The following is a 22,760-nucleotide window of genomic DNA, read 5'->3' as shown; positions in this document are numbered from 1 at the left end:
TGCATCTATTGTTCAGACTTCCTTGTGAAGCCCCCTGCATCTGAGAGCCTCATTATGCAGGTCTTGACTAACAAGGTCAATCCTAATTCCTTCCCGACCACTCCTTCAATGAGGAAATCCAAAAGGAGTGCATACAGGGCAGAATAATGTTTTCTTCTGTAAACCTGACCCTTATTTCCATTAATGCAGTTTATTTATTGGGCAGGTACACATATGTTCTGTGGGGCGTGGCCAGCCAGATCTTAGACCTTGCTGGTGTGTCCGGATGACCTCAGCTTCTTTAGCTCAGACAATACATGATAGAAAGTATGCAACAAAGTATCTAATCCACACAAGCTGGGTTGCTACTGATTGCCTTGGAGGGGCTGTTGGCACCAGTGCCATGCTTAGAAAGTAGGCATGGGTAAGGTTGACCAGATTTTCTAGTAATCTGCAACCATCCTTAATGGATATGCCCTTTGATGGGTCAAAACTTCTCAGGGGGAAAAACAGACTCTATGCTAAAGAGATTTAAGGACAACCGAGCCACTGCACACACTTTGAGGTTACTGTTGTCAGGGAAATAGTTCCCAAATTCACAAAATTCAGAGGCTGTTGCCTGGGACTAGCCGACAGGCAACATCAGCCTTCCCAAGTGGTGGTACAGTCGACAGTCTGGTCCTTTTGGGGCTGCAGACATGGCGCTGGCAGACTACGAACAGGGCAGCAGGGACAGGAGTCCTGTAATTTCTCCTCCTCTGCAGCAATTACAAAACCAATTTAACTTCTCCTCAACAGTTCATACCTGACCGGGTGGGGCAGGATTCAACATTTCCTCCCTGGCTGTAGATTCATTACCTCAGACAAATGGTTCTTAAGATAGTTCAAAGGAGTTACTGCCTACCATTTCTTTCTTCCAACCCAGCTAATTTCCACACCAGAATGCATTTTGGAGAAGCACTTGATAATACTGATGCAGTACGCACATCTTTTACCCTCCCAGGGGGACATCAATTTGGTACTGGAACTGGAGAAAGGTGAGGGATTCTGTTCATGCTCCATTCTTGTGCTGAAAAAGGACAGTGGCCTCAGGCCTATGCTGGACCTTTCGATAATTGAATGCCGTCCTACGAATGGGCAAATTCAAATTTACTCACGCTGGCTCAGATTCTATGTGCTCTGGATCCGAGAACTGGATGTTGTCCTCATACTTGCGGGACACATACATTTTTTATTCCCGTCCTCCAGTCTCACAGACATTACCTGCTGTTCAACGTAGGCCAAGAGCACTTTCAGTTTGATGGGTTCCCCTTCGGCCTTACTTCAGCCTCATTGATATTCATGAAAGTGATGGCAGTGGTCGCTCCTTATCTTCAGAAGTTGGGAGTACATGGTTTCTCATACCTCAATGACTGGTTACTAAAGGAGGGCTCGCTGTAGTGATTCGTGGACCACCTCCAGACAACAGCCAAACTTTTGACATAATTGGGGTTGTGCATCAATAGTTTGAAATCCCTCCTAAGCCTGTGTTAGAGGATTCCGTTAAGTAGGGCAGTGCTAGACACAGGAGCTCTTAAGGCTTTATCCACACCACAGCGAGTCTATACTCAGGATATGAGCCTAGTGTTTTAAACTCAGTCCTAGGTTTTAGTGAGAATGGCTTTGAGGCTTCTTGGTCTTTTGGCCTCGTGCTTCTCCCTCATCCTGTAAGATAGATGTCTCAGAAGGACGTTAGGTCTAAAAGGACTTAACTTCAGGGATGACTCTCTAGCACCATTCTGATTTTGCAGGCAATGACTCAGAATTTGCAGGGGTGGCTTACAGATGTCTACCTAACCTGCAGCACCCTCCTCCAACTAGAGTTCATGTTGGTGACAGATGCACCACTGCTAGGTTGGTCTGGCCACTTAGGAAAGATGAAGATCAGAGGCCTCTAGTCTCCAATGAAACTCCCTTACAAGCCTTCAATTTGCCAAGGAGAGGCTGGTACAGGTTCTCACAGTCACTACTGCCATGTGGCATTGCAACAAGCAGGATGGAGTGGAGCATTGTCCATTGTTTGAAAAAGGAGGAGAGCCTCTATTGCCTTCATCCAAAGAGGGTGTTGAGTTTTTAGATCGAACACACGAAAGATAATTGGGTGGATGATTAAGTCTTTATTCGTTTCAGGTGCAAGGAAGGTCAACGCAGTGCCTGTTCAGGTAGATAGTCCTCTGGATTAAGATCTACTATGCACTAGCCTAAAAGCAGCCCTCAGGGACCTAAGAGCCCATTCCACCAGGGCCAAGGTCACTACAATGCCATTGTCATGAGGGATTTATATTCTTGATATCCACCAGGTTCCGACACATGCTGGTACATACATTCACAAAGCACTACTGTTCACTGCCAAGTTGAATAGCTGTGAACACTGTGACAATTCCCATTTAAGCTTCTTCCATTTTCATTATTTGCCTGCTTGCAAATTCTTGTATCTTTTTAAATAGAAAAATTGAAGTTTTAGATGCACAGAAATGTTAGTATTATGACTGCTTCCTTTCTAGGCTTTAGATGCACAGACATGTTAGTATCATGACTGCTTCATTTCTAGGCTGACATTTCTTTGTTGTTGTTATGGATGCTGTCATAACATTGTGGTTGTTTATTGTATTAGCTGACATGTTTTTTAAATCATTTTTACTTGAAGGTACATCTCGTTTATATGTGAATCAAGATGACACATTTATTGTCATATTCGTTTACTCTAGATGATGCTTGCTGCAAGTACTTTTTATTTTATAAATATAACATAAAATTGGCGATCAGATTCTATAAAAACCCAGGTATCATACCATATGTTGGAGAGGCTTCGCAATAGGACTATCACGCCATGGGGTCATGCCAATTTGCAAGAGAGACATTATCTTTAGCCTTGGACTGCTTATCATTCCTGGGCAAAATAGATAGAAAACAGCACAACACATATTTTGTACTGAAAGAAGGTATGCTGTGTGGTCTATCTTAAGAAACTCGATTTATGTGCTTGCTATTTATAGCTTCTGCAAAAATGTAGCAGAGACTTAGAAACAGCAGTGGAGTGTTAGGATTCTAGGAACTTCCTAACTATGTGAAGAAGGTTCATGTTGATGTTGCTGGCCATATCTGGCACTGCTGCATTTATTTTTGCATTCTGTTTGGTTACCATTCATATTTTATGCACTAGACCTGGGTTTTAGAAATAAACATTTTAAAGTATATCCCTATTTGTTAGAGCTATTTTGAGTGTGTTATTCATTTATGAAAATGGGTTTGGAGTTCCACTCTGTCCTTCAACTCATCTAGTGGGACTGACTGTGACCAGAAAACACTTCCTGCACAGTACTGCTGAGAGGGTTGTCTATTGGTCTCAGTCCAACTGTGTTTCTACTTCATATTGGTACATTTAAGTAAGACCCTGTACCAGGGTGTTAGAAATCCTCCCCCTGAGGCTCTGGGAGGAACCCCAAATCATGACACAAGGAGAAGGTGACTTTGCTCAGTACGTTTTGGTTTTAGTCCTCTCTCAAGACCCTCCACCTTTGGGAGGTACTGCTTTGGTAATTGTTTGAATCTAAAGGTGATGAATCTGCTGTTAGAAATAGACATCAGAACAACAAGTTACTTACCCTTGTTAATGCTCTTTCTGGTGGATACTCTATCTAACTGTACATTTTTTACTGCCATCCCTCCTACTCGCTCTGTGGAGTGGCCTCTTTAACATCTAAAAATATCCCAAGTTAGAGATAAGCATGCTGCCGCCAACAGTTGTTCTACACTCTGCATAAAGGTGCAGAAAGTGAAGGAGACAAGAAACTGACATCAGGACGCAGGAGTGGTGCTTATATGCAGTTCCATCACTTCCAGGGTGGTATGGAGCCAAAGCGGAGCCACACAACTCCACCTACGGGCGCAGAGGAGCACTGGTGTTGAAGCTGTCCAGATCCAGTCTGGCTTCTGAGGTTATTTTAAAAATGAGGAATCTGCAGTTAGATAGAGTATCCACTTTAAGGTAAGTAGATTGTTCACTATACCCACCATCATACCCCAACACACTCAACATTGTAATAACACAATACGAACAGCATACACCATTCTGTATCCACACCACCAACTTCCTATGCGAACACATCTACCATCATACGCCAACACAACCACCATCAAATGTCTACCTGAAAATATAACATACCAATTTACACTCACTTACATACAACTCAAACCATTATATGCCAACACACATCATCAAATGCCAGTGTACTTGCCTCACTATTTCTATAATTACTTCTACACAAGCAACCTCATATGTAACACAACCAACATCTTATGTCCACAGAATCCATTACAAGTTAACACACTCACTATTGTACTCCAGCATACGTGAAAACTATTAACATCATACGCCAGCTAACACACAAAACATGTCTCCACACCCTACATAATACACTCACACATCCACCTTCATAAACCAATAAACCTGCCTTCATACGGTTGTATGTCTAAACAACTACTGCCTAAACCACGGCTTCCTTAACCACGAAAGCCTAACCACGAGATTTTCTCAACCACTACCTTTTTTTAACACGACTTCCTAAACCACGAAATGAAACATCTCGTGTTTGGCCAGTAGATGGCATTATTGTAATTACAATACTTCTTGTGTAAACCACTCGTGAAAAATAAACGGATCTAAATCTTTTTTTTTTTTTTTTTACAACGCATACCATTAGCTTTTTTTTTATTTTTCCTTTTTTTGGGGGGGAGACCCCCCACACCCCCCATAATGTTCCCTTAATTCTGAGGAGTGTAGTGGAGAGACTCGTGGTTCAGGGAAGTCGTGCTTAATGAAAGTCGTGGTTTTTGAAAGTCGTGGTTCCGGCTTCGTTGTTCAGGTAAGTCGTCATAAAATTATCGTTGTCAAGGATGTTTCCCCTTCATACATCTAAGATCCACCATTGTAAATGGTCACATCCAGCATCATCTACCCACATACTGACTATCACATGCTAACACATTCCTTATTGTGTCAACACACACTACACATGATTTTTTTAAATGTAGGCATGTGGATTTATTCCTCATCTATATGTTTTGAATTTTAATACATTTTTTGTATTAAACATGTAGTATAATATAGCATATAGGCTGGATTAGGCTTGACATATTCTGCAAACTTAAAATGTTTGTGATTACAGTGTGAAAAGTAACGGAGGTAGAATACATAACTGGTGTGAAATGTGCATTGTTTAGTACCTGAGCTCCAACATGAGCTACCAAACCATGTGAAGCATCCCTATTGAAAGTTTCATTTGTCAGGCTAAGTTTATGAATCAAACATCTACAATGCATACAATAATGATTGGTGCGTGCACAACATAACAGTACAGACATAATAATTATGGAATATGTACTCTACTAGTGCCAAAGAAAGACACCAACCATAGACAGTTACTATGTGTGAGTGTTTTCTCGCAACAAATACATTCAAGCATCCTGCGGTAAGCAAATAATTGTTAATGGGCTAGTTATTCAACGATTGAGTGATTGTGAATTATATGAATTGTTATATTAAAATATTATATCATTCAAAAGAGTGAATTATGATTTGCTCCCTTTGCGTCTGTCACTCAGTTAATGGCATCTACCAAAGAGTTGTGATTTAAAATGTAATCCTATGCTGAGTTTTTTGGGGTATTTTGCTTTTGTTGTGCATAATAATTTCTAAAAAGGTATCTTCTGTATTTGCAGAAATGGATGGATGGAGGTCTTACCAATTGCCTCCCCGTACTCCCTCTTGGACGAACTGTGACTATTTCACCTTTCAGTGGTCGGCAGGATATCTGCCCACAAGACAAGGGACTGTTGGATTTTCATTTTAAATTTGCCAAGCAAGATATACTGGTGAGTCAGTTAAACAGAGCAATGTTTTCTAGTCAATAGTAGCCAGCACGGATCTGGGGTGGTGAGGCGGGGGGCAAGGAAGTAAGGAGATAGAATTGGAAAAAAATAAGAAAAATTCACTTACCTCCTCTCTGCTCTGTCCCACGTAATATCTCCTCCGACGAACGTGAAGCAGCCAGGCACCCCAGAGCCAATCACAACGCTGCAATGCGGGGCTGTGATTGGTGTGAGCGCCGTGGTTTGGCACTGAGACAGGGACTGGGGGCCTGGGCATGTTCCCTAGTGCAGGCTTTAATGCAGCCTGCATGGAGAACATACTTAAGTGTGCATAATAGTTTGGCCGGTCAGGGATGGCTGGTCAAAGCATCATGCACACTTTAGTGTGCCCACCACACCTCCCCTGCTCTGTCAGCAGAGCAGCCCCGCCCTCATGCTGCCTCAGCAGGGAAGAATATAATGAAAATGAGATTGCGATATCATTTTATTTTTCCTTTCTTTTACTGCTGTACAGCAGCAGTGGGCCGACGCTCCTCCGCCTTAGCGGAGGAGCCGCCAATGTTTCTAGTTCTTTAAAAGGCTACAAGGTGCTTTGACTTGGCAAAAAATTATTGTTTCACCTTCATGCTTTCAATTCGAGTTGTGTAGAGCAGTATTCCTGGACTTTTTTTCTGTAGAAATACTGTTTTGTTCGATTGCAAGTTTTACCCAGCGCAGAATCCCCCTTGATATTACAGGGGGTGTTTCCATACAGGTAAAAATACATCTGGTAATATCATCAGCTTTTCAATATACATCGAATAAGTGCCCAAAAACACTCAGAATAAAAAAAAACATTTGGTAAAGGGATGGTCCTGCACGTTATTCCCCATTTAGACTCCAAAACTCATTATCTACTAGTAGTCTGGTGGTAATACCAGCCAGTAATGCCAGGTCCTGTGTTACCACCCCATTTCAAAGACATGCCTCATAAGTAGGGCCTAGGCCTAGTAGTAGCCAAAGGGGAAATGGCTGCATGCGCAGGAAGAGAACTGGACTAGTCTTGGTATTTCTCAGAACTCTATACGTGCCATTTACACATGTAACTGTCTTGTTTACCTCGCACTGGAAGAGGAATACCAAACTGCTTGGCCTTAATTCAAGTGTAGTCATCACACTTAACAGATATATAGGGGGTGGCAGTCATAATACTTTTTTTAGCCGTTCACTTCAGATGATGAATAATAAAACAATAGGAATGCGACTGTTAGCAGTTATCCATGTCTTTGTGTGCAGTACTGGAATTAACGGACACAGATTCCTAGTTCTGTGGGAGTACTTAAAGGATGTCAGAGTTCTGAAATTATTCTATTTAGATCTAATAATCTAAGGTATGCCCTTCAGCTGGATGGACACACTCTAGTACCACCAGTCTGCTGTTGCCGACATCTGGTTGACACTAATTTGGCTGGCATTTTTGTACTACAAAGCTGTTAATAATAATAATATAAAAGACCTCACAATTGTTAATAATATGGCACGTGTTTAGCCCTTAAGAGTGAATCATGACTCGATTCAGGCGTGATTTTTTTTACCTGACTGGCAGATATTGCACCATAGTTCTTGATTTGCAAAATACATGTTTTCATACTTTAAAATCTTTTCTTTTACTCTGATCAGGGCAAGATAGAATTCTATGGTCAGGACCAGAGGCTCGGATTATGCTTTACTCTTTCATTTATTAACTCAGCAGCATTAACCAAACATTTGTATCCAAAGACTACAAATCCCATGAGTCTTTGCAACAACCCCAACATAATAACCATAGAATCAGTCCCATAAAACCAACATCAAGGAAAAACACTTCCTCTTACTTTGTTACTCCGCAGCCATATAAGTGCTTCTCATTCATGTCTGGAATATTGGGTGTTGGTTTTACATTGTATGACGCACGCAGACCCTGGGACCCAGAAGCTTCCTCGAGACAAACTTTTGCCCGGACTGAGATCGTGTGCTGGAACTTGGTGACCCGTGGGAGACCGGGACTGCGAGTTCCATCAGGCTGTGCGTTTTCCACCTCCCGCACACCTGCCGCCTCTTCCCGTGTCTCCTCCCCTCGGTCCATCCTGCTGCTTGGCCCCTTAAGACACGACTCGCGGCCCCCGCTCCGCGGGGGGCGCTCGCAGTCGGTGTTTGGATTCTGCTATCTGCTGTTCCGTCATTTTTGCTTTGAAGGAGACAAACTTTTGCCCGGACTGAGATCGTGTGCTGGAACTGAGTGACCCGTGGGAGACCGGGACTGCGAGGCCCATCAGGCTGTGCGTTTTCCACCTCCCGCACACCTGCCGCCTCTTCCCGTGTCTCCTCCCCTCGGTCCATCCTGCTGCTTGGCCCCTTAAGACACGACTCGCGGCCCCCGCTCCGCGGGAGCCGCTCGCAGTCGGTGTTTGGATTCTGCTATCTGCCGTTCCGTCATTTTTGCTTTGAAGGAGACAAACTTTTGCCCGGACTGAGATCGTGTGCTGGAACTTGGTGACCCGTGGGAGACCAGGACTGCGAGGCCCATCAGGCTGTGCGTTTTCCACCTCCCACACACCTGCCGCCTCTTCCCGTGTCTCCTCCCCTCGGTCCATCCTGCTGCTTGGCCCCTTAAGACACGACTCGCGGCCCCCGCTCCGCGGGAGCCGCTCGCAGCCGGTGTTTGGATTCTGCTATCTGCTGTTCCGTCATTTTTGCTTTGAAGGAGACAAACTTTTGCCCGGACTGAGATCGTGTGCTGGAACTTGGTGACCCGTGGGAGACCGGGACTGCGAGGCCCATCAGGCTGTGCGTTTTCCACCTCCCGCACACCTGCTGCCTCTTCCCGTGTCTCCTCCCCTCGGTCCATCCTGCTGCTTGGCCCCTTAAGACACGACTCGCTGCCCCCGCTCCGCGGGTGCCGCTCGCAGTCGGTGTTTGGATTCTGCTATCTGCTGTTCCGTCATTTTTGCTTTGAAGGAGACAAACTTTTGCCCGGACTGAGATCGTGTGCTGGAACTTGGTGACCCGTGGGAGACCGGGACTGCGAGGCCCAGCAGGCTGTGCGTTTTCCACCTCCCGCACACCTGCCGCCTCTTCCCGTGTCTCCTCCCTTTCAGCCCGTTTCCTGTATTTTAGGTGGTCTCATCGCGCGTCAGCGGGACGCGTGTGCGGGACGAAGCCCGGACAAAGGACGGGCCCTCTGAGGCCCTCAGAGGCTGAAGAAGGCTGTGCTGTGCCCACCCCTCCTGTAAAATATTTTTACTCGTTATAACGTTTCCTTGTAGGTCTGTGCCTGTTTCTTCGTGCACCACTGTTCTACTGATACCTGCCCTCTTTAGTCTCACTCGAAATGACGGCCAAAAAGCTTAGGTCTGGAAGACTTTTGGTTGGAAGGTCGTGTTCCAAAACAAAATCGAATCCCCTTCGCAAAAAGGATAATCATGTTGTACAACTTAAGGGTACCTGTCAGTTATTTAATCTCTGGGAACGGGGAAAAAATAGAGCATCAAACGTAATACCTGCCTATGATGATACGGTAAAAGGGCCCATTTCTTTGTTGGGATTGAGTACTGAGTGTTTGGTGCATGAGAATAACACGGATAAGGGGGCCTCTTCTCTAGCTGCAGTAAAAGAAGGCTCGGTTTCCCTGAACAATTGTGTGTCTCTCTCCAAGCGTAAATCAATGGATGAAATTTATCGTTTTCCTCTTCCACCTCAATTCCCCCCTGAAGCTACCTCACAAATGGAGGGGGTGTCAGAACATGTTTCACTCCTTAAACCTAGTGAGCCTTCTTCAGAAAAACATGAACCATGCCTCTCCTCATCCAGAGAAGTGTATAATAATGATCTAGTTTTCTCTGATCTGGATTTGGATCTTTGTAGGAGATATATCGAGGTCGACACTGATAAGGTTAGGGATCTTATAAAAACTCCTATAACACCAGTTCCACCTGTCCTCCATCTCTATAGCAGTACTCCCTCGAATATTTCCCAGTTAAATATCTCAACGAGCTCTAACCTTAATATAACAGGTATTGATGTTATGCTTCCTCCCAGGTTGGATAAACCAGTCTCTGACTGCCTATCCTCTCTCGAACATCTGCTCTCTTCCATACTAGCACTATTAGAGAAATTTGTGGGTGGCTCTGACTGTGTATTGGAAACAGTAACCCAAATAATCAATCAATCAATCAATCAACAACATTTATATAGCGCACTACTCACCCGGAGGGTCTCAAGGCGCTTGGGGGAGGGGGGGTCTGCTACTGCTCGAACAGCCAGGTCTTGAGCTGCTTCCTGAAGGCGAGGTGGTCTTGGGTCAGGCGGAGGTGGGTCGGGTGGGAGTTCCAGCTCTTGGCGGCCAGGAAGGAGAAGGATCTTCCTCCTGTGGTGGCTCTTCGGATGCGGGGGATGGCGGCGAGGGCGAGGCTGGTCGATCGAAGCTGGCGAGTGGGAGTGTAGAAGTTGAGGCAGCTGTTGAGGTATCTTGGGCCTTGGTTGTGCAGGGCTTTATGTGCGTGGGCGAGGAGACGGAAGGTGATTCTCTTGTTGACCGGGAGCCAGTGCAGGTCTCTCAGGTGTCCGGAGATGTGGCTGTGTCGGGGGATGTCGAGGATGAGTCTTGCTGAGGCGTTCTGGATCCGTTGGAGTCTCTTCTAGAGCTTGGCGGTGGTTCCGGCGTAGAGGGCGTTGCCGTAGTCCAGTCGGCTGGTGACGAGGGCTTGGGTGACCGGCTTCCTGGTCTCGGTGGGGATCCACCGGAAGATCTTACGTAGCATGCGTAGGATGTTGATGCAAGACGAGGAGACGGCGTTGACTTGTCTGGTCATGGAGAGGGAGGAGTCCAGGATGAATCCCAGGTTGTGTGCGTGGTCTGTTGGTTTGGGCGCGCAGCCCAGGGCGGGGGGCCGCCAGGAGTCGTCCCAGGCGGAGGGCGAGGAGCCCAGGATGAGAACTTCCGTCTTGTCTGAGTTCAGTTTCAGGCGGCTGTTCATCATCCACTCGGCTACGTCTTTCATCCCTTCGTGTAGGTTGGTTCTGGCGGTGGCGGGGTCGTTGGTGAGGGAGAGGATCAGCTGGGTGTCGTCGGCGTAGGAGATGATGTTGAGGTTGTGTTGTCGTGCGATGGCCGCCAGGGGGCTCATGTAGACATTAAAGAGGGTGGGGCTGAGCGATGAGCCTTGAGGAACGCCGCAGATGATTTCGGTGGCTTCTGATCTGAACGGGGGTAGGCGGACTCTCTGTGTCCTTCCGGCGAGGAAGGAGATGATCCATTCTAGTGCCTTCTCCTGGATTCCGACGTTGCTGAGGCGCTGCACTAGGGTGCGGTGGCAGACGGTGTCGAATGCCGCGGAGAGGTCCAGGAGGATGAGGGCCGCTGTTTCTCCGTTGTCCAGTAGGGCTCGGATGTCGTCCGTGGCTGCGATGAGGGCGGTCTCGGTGCTTTGGTTGGCCCGGAAGCCAGACTGCGAGAGGTCGAGGGATCCGTTCGTCTCAAGAAAGGCGGCTAGCTGCTTGTTGACGGTCTTCTCGATGACTTTGGCCGGAAACGGGAGGAGCGAGATGGGGCGGTAGTTTTTGAGTTCGGTGGGGTCCGCTGAAGGTTTTATTACACACTAAATCTGAGAAGAAACCCTGCTCAATTTCAGATGTTGTGGGAGAAGACTTTGTAGAGCAGAAAATCCATGAGCCAGATAATGAGTCTCCTAATATTTCCCACCCTTCTAATTATAGGGAACAATTAGTCCTTCCCTCGAAAATCCCTACTTCGAATTGTGTAGCTGATATAGTTCCAGTAGTTGAGGTTTTACACGAAATGGGGTCAAAGGATGATATAGAACTACCTACGATAATAGAGGATCAGTATGAAATGGATCCTAAGGAAGATAAAGAACTATTTCCAATTTTTAATAAACAGCATGTTGTGGGTGACAAGGAGGTTCAGGAGCAAGAAGGCGATAGAAAAAAGGAGAATTTAGGGAAAGCTAAAAAGAATGGGACAACAAAGAGGAGATTAATTAGAAGAATTGAAAAAAATAGACGAAGAAAAATTCTTTGGAGAGAAAATTCGGAAATGCTCTCAAATCAAGAATTACATCAGGCCTCCCCGTTGGTATTAAAAGATGAAAGTGAGGACGTAAAAATAGCTGTAGATACCTCTATCCCCGTAGTACAGAGTCTGCAGAGTTCTGACCCTCTACCATCTATTCCCTGTTCTTCTGGTGGGCCCTTTATGGTTAATAGGGATTTGTCCAATTCAATTCCCCCCAAAAATGAGATCATTTCTATTGGCTCTGTATCCTCCGCTCTTAATCCTTTGGCTAGTCCCTACTCCGTTAAAGGGGATGGAGTAGTGGTTTGTCAAAAACCTCCTGAAATCTATATGGAGGAGAGCGTTTATACACTTTTTCTTGATTTCTTCCCCCTATTCGATGCTGATTGCCTTCTAAATAGATCATTGCTCCTTAAATATTTCCAGGAATCGGCAAATTTGAAATTGCTACAAACTGCTGTTATAGATCTAGTACGGATTCTGAAGACAGAGGGTAGAAATTTAACGAGGGTAAAATTCTACTCCAAATTAGTGGTAAATTTAATTTTACAACGGTCTGAGGATTTCCAGAGTAGAGGGATTGATGTTATGCCTTTTTAGGGGAATTCCCCCTTTGCCAGACCTTCTAAATCTTCAAGGCCTTTAAGGCCATCTTTATCTCTCTTGCAGGTAGCACCAGGAAATGTAGAACAATCTTGCGGTTTCGATGATTTGAAAATTTGTTTATCAAAAGATCATCGTCTTGTATCTTACCCTAAGCCTCCTATACCCCTCCCTCAGGATAAGGTTGTGGATGAAACTTTCCACTGGAACTGGTTACCCGGAGTTCTATCAAAGAAATTGACTATTAAGTACCCGCCTAATCCTCATCTTTAGCGATGATATACTGTTAATATCTTGGAATTTTGCCGGGTTAAAGAATTGCCCCGAAAAAATTCAATTTCTTATGTCTTTAAAAGCCAGTGTGATCTGTCTCCAGGAGACTTGGTGTTCGGAGAAACTTCAGATAGGAAGGGACTATTTTGTTCTGGAGGGTCACGCTGTTCCCTCCAGGAGAGGCCACGCTAGGGGGGGAATTGCCTGTCTGTTATCCAATCGGATAAAATGGAATTTCTCCCACTATTTGGATTCTTGTAACCTTTTTCAGGCAGTAACGCTGTTGGGCCAGGACAATGTTGAGGTGTTTAAACCTCTAGTGCTGATCAACGCTTATATTCCCCCTGAAGTTAGTTTTAACGTAACTTTAAAAAAGGTTTTCGTCTATATTCAGAGTCTCAGAGAAAAATCTCATTCCCCTAATATAATTTTTGTAGGGGATTTGAATTGTAAAATCTCTAATTTAAGCATGAGTCTGTTTCGCGATAAATATAAAGAAGAATCATTACAGATCCCCCAAGCCCTTTTTCCCAAGAAGATTAAAACAAACAAGCGAGGGAAGATACTTCTTAAAGAACTGTCTGCTATGGATGGGATCATAGCGAATGGAAGGCTCCCTTCTGATTCCCCTGCAAACTTTACTCATAAATCTTATCAGGGAGATTCTATGTCAGGACCGGAGGCTTCAGATTATGCTATATTCTTCCTTCGCTTTATTAGAATATTGCACACAGCAGCTCAGGAAACTAAAAGTACAACCATGCTCAAAGGAACAAAGAGCATCAAAAAACCACTTGTATGAACTAAAAAAAAACTACAAGTCCCATGATATCAGTCCTGGTCATCCAACGTAGTCCTTCCACTATGTCCGCTACCAGGGTAGAAAGCCAGTCCTTCCCTCGACTTCCTCCTCTTTCTTCGCTGCTCACGCAGCCAGTTAAGTGCTCTTACTATTTTTCTCATGTATTTGAATGTCTGTGTGACTATTTCATTGCGCGTTGGTTTCAGCGCTTGTTGGGGGCTTGCCGCGGCGTCTTGCCTTTCAGAGCCCCGACCGCGGGAGCGTTTCTTCGCTCCTTTCGCGGTCTTTGCCAGTTTGTTGTTGCGGTGCGGTAGACGCCCGCCAGAGGGCGCCCACACGTCTCGCTGGCTCCTCGGCGCTCTCCTCACTCTGGGAGACGCGCGGAGGAGTCAGTCAGCGCCGGAGCCTTGCCCTCGCCACCCCTTCACGCCCGGTAGACCCGGGTCGGTATTCTGCCCCATTTTGTAATAAAGACGCCCTGTTAAGGGTCTGTACAGCGGCCTGGACCGCGTTAAACGCCGGAAGGCGAGATTTGCACTGCTGTTGCCTCTTTGTGTGGTGAACGCGCTGTGGGGGTGGTATAGACCCAGTCCAGAGTGAGGGTCTGCGCGTTGGGGGTCGCAGTGCAGCCCCTATTGCCAGGTTCTTGGCCCATAACTAAATTGCAGCCCTAGGGACTGCCCATATTCTGCCCTCAGACACCCCGTGGGGTAGGCAGTTGCTCACCCTCCCTTGTTGGATTTGCATGGCTGGAATGGAGGAAGAGAATTATTTTGAGGACTCTAACCCCTCTTTTCAGGACGATGAATTTTACCAGGCGGTTGACAGTTCCATTTACCGCTGCGTGACTGATATAGTGGGGCCCATGGAGGACCGCCTGTCAGCACGTATTGTTGAGGAGTGCCAGAAGTTAGCGTCTGCCCATTTACAGGGTTCGCCTGCCCTCCCGGGTCCCTCGGGAGAGGGCCCTCCGGCCCATAAGGTGCCACGTAGGGAAAGTGCTCCGTTGGGGGCACAGGGGGTGGACAAGGATGCGTTCGAACGCCTTAGGGATGCCTTCCTGGCTAACGCGTCTAATGCCTCCCCTGCGCCGCTCGCGGGCCCTGACCCTTCATTGGACGTGGGGACTGCTCCCCCGTCTCCGGTGCTGTCTTCCCCTGATACGGACGACGATGGCGAATCTGTGCGCTCGTGGCGCCCCTCGAGCTCGGCTGTGGTCTTACCGCGGGATGGTTCGGGCATGTTGGACCCGGATGAGTTAGTGCATCCGAGGTCTGCGGCTTGGACACCGGGTGAGACCGTGGCAAAGTTTGTAGCGGGTCGCCTGCGCAAGCCCTTGGAGAAAGAGGCTAGGGGTTGTCTGCGTGGTGAGTGTCCGAGGCCCTCTCTGGAGGGTAAGGTAGCCCTGACCCCAGAGTTAGATGCGAAAATGGCCACCTTTTTGGCCAAGTTTATGAAAGACCCGCGCAAAGGCATTGAAGCTCCTTGACGCGGTCGGGCCCGCCACGAAAATTCTGGACATGGCGGAGGAGGCGAAAGCCAATGGTACCGTCATTTCCCCTGAGGTTTTGTCTAACTGGGCCCAGAGGGTGATAATTTTCCTTGGAAACGCTAACTGCGCCCTTTCCACTGAACGTAGACGTTCCCTCCTCATCAAACTGGATCCCAAGTTGGGGGACTTGGCTTCGTCGGAAGCAGGTGTGGTGGCCCAAGGTGGTCTTTTTGGGGAGCCCTTCATCAGAGAATTAGGTAAATTTGTCTCTACCTTTACCTCGTTAGACAAGGCGCAGTCCACCATTAAACGCGTCTTTCACCAGCGTTTTTCTGGAAGGGCCGGTCGCGGAAGGGGCCGCGCGCCCGGCCGAGGGCAGAATGCCAATAACAGAGGTCAAGGCTCCGGCAGAGGACAGTACCAGACCTCTGCCAACTTCAACAATTTCTATCCCACAAGAGGACAGCGCTTTGGCGGCAGAGGCTTCCGCAAGAACCCTGGACCCAACAATACCAATGGTGAGTGTCCTTTCTTTGGACCAGGTTCCCATAGGGGGGAGGCTGGCAACCTTTTACGAGGAGTGGGCATCGCTCACTGCCGACGCATGGGTCTTGCAAACCGTCCGTGGTTTTCACATCGAGTTCTACGATCAACCTTTTCAAGAGGTTTTGCCTCGGCCGATTGTGTTTTCGGAACCCGACGCGCTTTTGATCGACGGAGAGGTTCAGGACTTGCTCCGCAAGGGAGCCATCTGTCGATCAACGCGCCACCCCGCTGGTTTCATCAGCAATGTGTTCCTGGTGGACAAGACGGACGGCGGCAAGCGCCCGGTGATCAACCTCAAGGAGTTCAATGGGTGGTTGGTCTACCGGCATTTCAAGATGGAGGGGATCCACCTCCTTCGGGACGTGCTTCTCCCTCTGGATTGGATGGTTCGGTTAGATCTCAAGGATGCCTACTTGGTCATTCCTATCCACCCTCCACACCGCCGTTTTCTGCAGTTCTGTTGGAGGGGCGCAGTGTTCGAATTCACCGCCCTTCCGTTCGGACTTTCCTCAGCTCCGTGGTGCTTCACGAAAGTGCTGCACCCGGTGGTGGAATACCTGCGAGGTCAGGGTATTCGGATGTTGGTGTATTTAGACGACCTTCTTTTGATGGGCCAGTGTCCAGTGGTCCTGGCGGGTCAGCTTCGGCAGACCGTCTCCCTACTACAGCGGTTGGGGTTCGTGATCAACGGCCCCAAGTCTGCTTTGGTTCCCTCTCAGAAACTTACCTTTCTAGGCTTCGTTATAGACTCAATCGGAGCTACGCTCAGTCTTCCCTCCAGGAAAACGGCCAAGATCAGACATTTGCTTCGACAGACGATCGCAAAAGATCGGACGTAGTTGCGTCACATTGCCAGGGTGGTGGGCCTCCTGTCGTCTTCCATCCAGGCGATCTTCCCGGGACCGTTACACTACAGGGCGCTTCAACGCCTCAAGGCCCACCATCTGAGACGGGGTATGCCCTACGACCAGATGGTGCCCCTTACGGAGGAAGTGAAAGAGGAAATGTCTTGGTGGCTCACGCACATGGAGGCGTGGAATGGGCGTGCGATCTTCGGATCGGTCCCGGATTTGGTCATCGAATCCGACGCCAGCCGATCGGGCTGGGGCGCCCGATGCGGGGATTTCTCCACCGGCGGCGCCTGGTCTTCCGACGAACAACAGTTACATATCAACTGTTTGGAGCTCCTAGCGGGGTCCTTTGCGGTCCGTTGCTGGACCAAGGACTCGGCGACAGCCTGTGTCCTGCTGAAAATGGACAACGTCTCGGCGGTACGCTACGTGAACCATCTGGGAGGTCCGCGCTCTCGGGCGCTAGCGGATTTGGCCAAAACTTTTTGGGACTATTGTCTCTCCCGGCACATTTCGGTGACGGCGGAATACCTACCGGGCCGAGTCAACCAGGTGGCGGATTGGCATTCCCGACACTTGAGGGATTCCAGCCAGTGGATGTTGGATCCCCGTGTGTTTCAGTGGCTCGCCGACCTGTGGGGTCCGTTTACGGTGGACCTGTTTGCGTCCCGCCTGGATCACCAACTACCACGGTTTTACAGTTGGAGACCAGACCCTCTAGCGGAGGCCACGGATGCCTTCCTGCAAGATTGGAGCCGGGACCGGCCTTATGCCTTCCCCCCTTTTTCGATGGTGGTCCGGGCGGCAGCGCAGCTGCGCCGCCAGGGGGCGGACTTGGTGTTGATCACGCCACTTTGGAGATCGCAAGTATGGTTTCCGGTTCTTCTGGAACTTTCTTGGGATTTTCCAATCCTACTCCCCCAGTTTCCTCACCTCCTGCTGAATCCGAGTCAGGAACCGCATCCTCTCATCACTCGGAGCTCGCTCCGCCTCATGGCGTGGAGGCTTTCCGGGGCCGTTGGTCGCTCCCAGGCCTTTCGGGATCGGCTCAGGGCCTCCTGTCAAAAGCCTGGGCTGACAGCCCGACAAAGCGGTATAAATCCGCTTGGCTTCGGTGGATGCGTTGGTGTCTTCGAAGGGACCTGGATCCCCTGGTCGCGGGCCTCGTTCCCATTTTAAATTTCTTAGCTGAATTGGCGACGAAAGGTCTGGCTTATAGGACGATCAACGCTATGCGTTCTGCGATTTCTGCGGGTCACCAACCGGTGGAGAATTCCCCGGTGGGGGAGCACCCCTTTGTGTGTAGACTCTTGCGAGGTATTCGCCTGACGTTGCCTCCGGAACCCAGGTATTCGGTTCTTTGGGATGTCAACGTGGTCTTGAATTTGTTTTTGTCCTGGCCGGCTAATCGTTACTTGTCATTGAAAGAGATTTCGGCGAAATTAGCCATGCTTCTATGCCTGGTATCTTGCAGGCGAGTTTCGGATGTACGCGCGTTGGATGTTTCCGCGCGGGTTTTTTCTCCGGATGGAGTTACCTTCACGGTGGGGCGTCGCACGAAATCCGCAACGCGATCTATTTCGTACCCGGCTTTTGTGGACACCCCGAAGTTATGTGTTGTGCATTGCTTGAAAGCTTATGAGGACATTACCTTAGACATTCGCCCGGCGGGCGAGCGACAGTTACTAATTGCCTTGCGTAAACCACACAAAGCAGTCTCCTCCCCCACTATTGCAAGGTGGGTGCGCTGGGTCATGCAAGAGGCAGGCATTGATACGAAACTTTTTGGGGCTCACTCGGCCAGGGGGGCCATGGCCTCGAAGGCTTTTTCAGTGGGAGCTCGTTTGGAGGATCTCATGCGTGCAGCGGATTGGTCCTCGGATTCCACGTTTAAGAGGTTCTATTTCAAACCGGTAGTGGACCTAGCCCAGTTGGTGGTGAGTAAGCTTTGAACTAGCATAATCTGAAGCCTCCGGTCCTGACATAGAATCGAAATTTGCCTAGCTTATGTAACGGTAAGTTTCAATTCTATTAAGGACACGGAGGCGAGGATTATCCCACCCAGCTGACCCTCCATAGTCGGGACCCACCCGTATGGCAGTAAGTAAAGCGTTTTCGGACTGTTCTACATTGTAGTTCTGTTGTGCCAGTCTTACGATGCTCCTCTGTTCGCATGTTATGGCAACGGGTTTACGCTGTTGTTTTTCTGCTAGGAAACGATGGTGTCAAACAGGACCAGTGAGTGAGGGGTGTGATCTGCGCGAAGAAAGAGGAGGAAGTCGAGGGAAGGACTGGCTTTCTACCCTGGTAGCGGACATAGTGGAAGGACTACGTTGGATGACCAGGACTGATATCATGGGACTTGTAGTTTTTTTTTAGTTCATACAAGTGGTTTTTTGATGCTCTTTGTTCCTTTGAGCATGGTTGTACTTTTAGTTTCCTGAGCTGCTGTGTGCAATATTCTAATAAAGCGAAGGAAGAATATAGCATAATCCTCGCCTCCGTGTCCTTAATAGAATTGAAACTTACCGTTACATAAGCTAGGCAAATTTCGATTCTATATTAGATTATGTAATAGTTGACAATTCCACCTTTGCCCTATTAAAGGATCTTAGGGTTATTGAAACGGTTTTTAGTGACCACAAATTAATCTCTTCCTCATTGTACATAAATCCTCCAAAACCTGACCAATGGTCCCTTAATGGTGACATGGTAAGTTTTGGAGCGAAATCAGGAAGATGTTATTGGAACACAAAAGCTGTACAAGTTCTGGAGAGTGTTCTTGACGCTGCAATTGACGATCTTTTTATGTGGCACGGTTTTGAAATTGTGTGCTTTCAAGATTTTATGAAATTAGTGATTTCAATAGCTAAAAAAACAACTAAGAAAAGGTGTTTTGCAATACCCTCTTGTCCCCTACGTTTACTTAATATAGAAATAAATAAGTTAGTAAGGGAACAATATTTGTGTAAATCGGCAGAAGGTTCACACAGAGTAACTTTACTAAAAAGAAGGAGAAAAAGGTTACAAGTGAAATTAAAGAAAGAAGGGGAGGACAATATTTGGATAAAACTAAGAGAGGCAGCCTCTAAAGGAGAAATGAGACAGTTCTGGTCCCTCATAGGCGAGAGCTGTGGATCAAGAACAAGATCGCTTCCTATCCCCATTGAAGAACAAACATGGGTAGATTATGTCACAACCCTCTATGCAAATAATGGAGTAGCGGTTTCCCGTATAAGTTTTATTGAGAGTGATCCGCCTTTGGCCCCTTTATCTGAAAAAGACATTGAAACAGCTATAAAGGAAATGCGTTCATCTGGGGCAATGGGGCCAGATGAACTTCCAATTTCTGTATTAAAGCAAAGCGGCGTAAAATGGAGCAAATTGTTATGCCCTGTGTTTAACATTTGTTTCTCTAGCGGAAAGATTCTTCCTTCGTGGAAAGGGAGTATCTTAGTGCCCCTTTTTAAAAAGGGAGACCGATTATCTCCTCAAAATTATCGCCAAATTGCCCTTCTTGATGCAATTGGCAAAGTGTTTGCAAGCTGCCTTTTGAAACAAATCAACGATTGGGTGGATCAAGCAAATATACTCCCCCTAGAACAGACGGGATTCCAAAAGAACCATGGTACCTTGGATAACTTAACTGCTTTGAAAGTAATAACTGATAAATATATCAGGGTCCGTGGAGGGGGGGGTCTATGCGGCCTTTATAGATTTCTCCACGGCTTTCGATAAAGTTGACCGTCCTTTGCTGTGGAAGAAACTTCTCAATTTGGGTATGCCAGTAAGGCTGTTAAATCTAGTTCAGGAACTCCACTCTGAGACCTGGTGCAGAGTATTGTTGGGTGGAGAGAGAGGCCTATCCCAAGCAATTCCCTCAGCTAATGGTCTTAAACAGGGTTGTTTATTGGCCCCTTTGTTGTTTTCCCTTTTTATTTGTGATTTACCCCAGATCTTATCCCTAAGCGAAGGAATTGCTCCTACCTTAGGGGACAAATCGGTTGCATGCCTAATGTATGCAGACGATATACTCCTTTTAGACCTTACTCCGAAGGGACTTAATAATCGTCGGCACGCATTATATTTATTTGCTGAACGCCATCATTTGAAGATCAACATGTTCAAAAGCAAGGTAATGTGCATTATAGGGAAGAAAAAAACAAAAACTGGAAATTTCAGTTGGTTTTTAGGCAACGAGAAACTAGAAATTGTAAAATCTTATGTCTTCCTGGGGAAAATAGTATGTGGCAACTTGAGTGACAAATCTCATATAGACAATAACATCAGGAAGGCCAAGACTCAGGGAAATGGACTGAGTGCTTTTTATAAAGCCACTGGCAGAAGACATTTTGTCTATCTGTTAGAGGCCTTTCGTGCTAAAATTCCAGCTTCCCTGCTCTACGGCATCGAGTTAATTGATTTGAGTCAATGGGGTTTCCTAGATAATAATGAGGGTAGTCTCTTGCGACATATATTGTCGGTCAATAATGCTTGTAGAGTGGAATCCCTCAGACTTGAATTGGGCATACGAAGTAGTTGGGTTCAGGCCCTGGCAGGAGTGATACGTTGGGTCTTTCATTTAGCCCAGGGTAAATCGGCTACTTTAAGATTTCTGATTAAAAAGGAATTACTGGGTCCCATGAAAGAATATTCTTTACTTATAAAGAATTTTAGAAGGGCGGTTGCTTTATTAGATTTGGAGGAATCAACTCTTTTTTCATTATATCCACATCAGCTAAAGCTGTCATTAAAACGGGCTACTTGGGAGTTAAGTTTTAGGAGGGATAGAGATGTCCTCATTACAAAGAAAGGTGTTACTGCGGTTGTTAGTTCTTACTCATTTAAACATATACAACCTTATGCATCCTGGACTCTCCCTCATGGCTTACGCCGTTTCTGGTTCCTCTTGAGACATGATCTTCTCCCTTTAAATAAATTATTAGCTAGATGGCATGGTTGTTCCGACAAATGTAATTTATGTAGCAATGACAACTCAATTCAGGATATTGCTCATATCCTTTTTATATGCCCTGCCCTAATGGTCCATCGTCGAAAGTGGGTGAGACCAATATGTTTACAGTTAAGCATTTCCTCTGCTAAATCTTTACTTGATGCCATCTTCAACCCTCCCAATGAAATGTTCTGTTTCAGAATTTTTAACTTTTTTAAATGTTTTTTAGAATTATACTTATAGTTATGATTCTCACTTTCTGGTCTTTGTATAAATGGAATGTATTTTGTTGATTTTATGTTTTTGTAAATTTCCGTTGTTTATTATGTTTTGTTTATATGTGGATCTCAACTGAGTTCCAAATCATATTGAAATAAATTTAAAAAAAATTGTATGACTTGTTGAATGACTACTGTTGACCATTGTTCATACTGCGGCATGTGTTGTGCTGTCACTTTTTGAAACTGGCTGCTCAGATGCCATAGCTGCAGCTTTGCACTACGGTCGTGTACGACGAGTCACATTGCAGCCGGGGACTTCAGGACCTGAATTCCAAGATGTGGGTCCTCCGGCCTTCCAAACAGTTCGCTCTGCTTATTACTGGCACATCTCGCCATTGCAAAGCGAGACGTGCAGTGTACAGCAGCATTGAAGAAGGTGCGCTGCTCCACACAACCTCCACACAACACCTGCATTCTTGACCTGCGCGGTGACTGGATATCCTCATTAGGGGGCTTGGAAGGAGACAGAAGAGAAGGAGACGCGCCTATCCCTGCCGCATTCCACACATTCCTTACTGTGTGTCTCGGCGTCTTGAGGTTCTTTCTTCCTTCCGCTGTCAGAGAAGGGCAAAGAGCATACATAGCAAACACACACGACGTTGTGATTCTGCATTCAATACATATTTTTGCCTTAGTTTATTCTCCAGCTAAGTGGTTCCCTCTACACAGCATATCCCCTTGTGGCCCATAGTATTTAGAGGGCCAGATTACAGTGTTTCTCTGTGAGCAGTCAGCAAGCATTGGCTAAACTAAATTTGCCTGGGTTGGCCAGGAAGTTTTATTACCACATTTTACTTCATTTTTTCTGCCTATGGACCTAAAATGTAACCTGATCAGCCATGGCAGGTGTCATTGATGAATACTGGGAGTCCGTTGAGGAGTAGCAGTTGCTTCTACCTATCCATGAGGAGCTAGTGGATGCCATAGACGCATACGTAGAGCGGACAGTCTCTTTGGCTCTGGAACCCATGAGTTAATGTATTAATGAACTGACAGTGAGATGCAGTTTACTTCCCT

The 22,760-nt window shown here is 46.9% G+C and overlaps 1 protein-coding gene across 9 annotated transcripts in view; it reads left to right on the top strand.

Annotated features, from left to right (window-relative positions):
• The window catches only part of PNPLA4 (patatin like domain 4, phospholipase and triacylglycerol lipase), a 224,298-nt gene that overhangs the window by 150,803 nt on the left and 50,735 nt on the right, over positions 1-22,760 (top strand). For all 9 annotated transcript variants that reach the window (XM_078657981.1, XM_078657982.1, XM_078657978.1 and 6 more), the window contains one exon: positions 5,740-5,892. In XM_078657981.1, the coding sequence (XP_078514107.1) occupies positions 5,740-5,892 (153 nt within the window). The remainder of the gene's footprint in view (positions 1-5,739; positions 5,893-22,760) is intronic.

The sequence above is a fragment of the Lissotriton helveticus genome, chromosome 8 (assembly GCF_964261635.1).
Source record: "Lissotriton helveticus chromosome 8, aLisHel1.1, whole genome shotgun sequence".
Lineage (NCBI taxonomy): Eukaryota > Metazoa > Chordata > Amphibia > Caudata > Salamandridae > Lissotriton > Lissotriton helveticus.
Note: the sequence above shows the minus strand (reverse complement) of the source record. Positions and strands in the feature narration are given on the sequence as shown.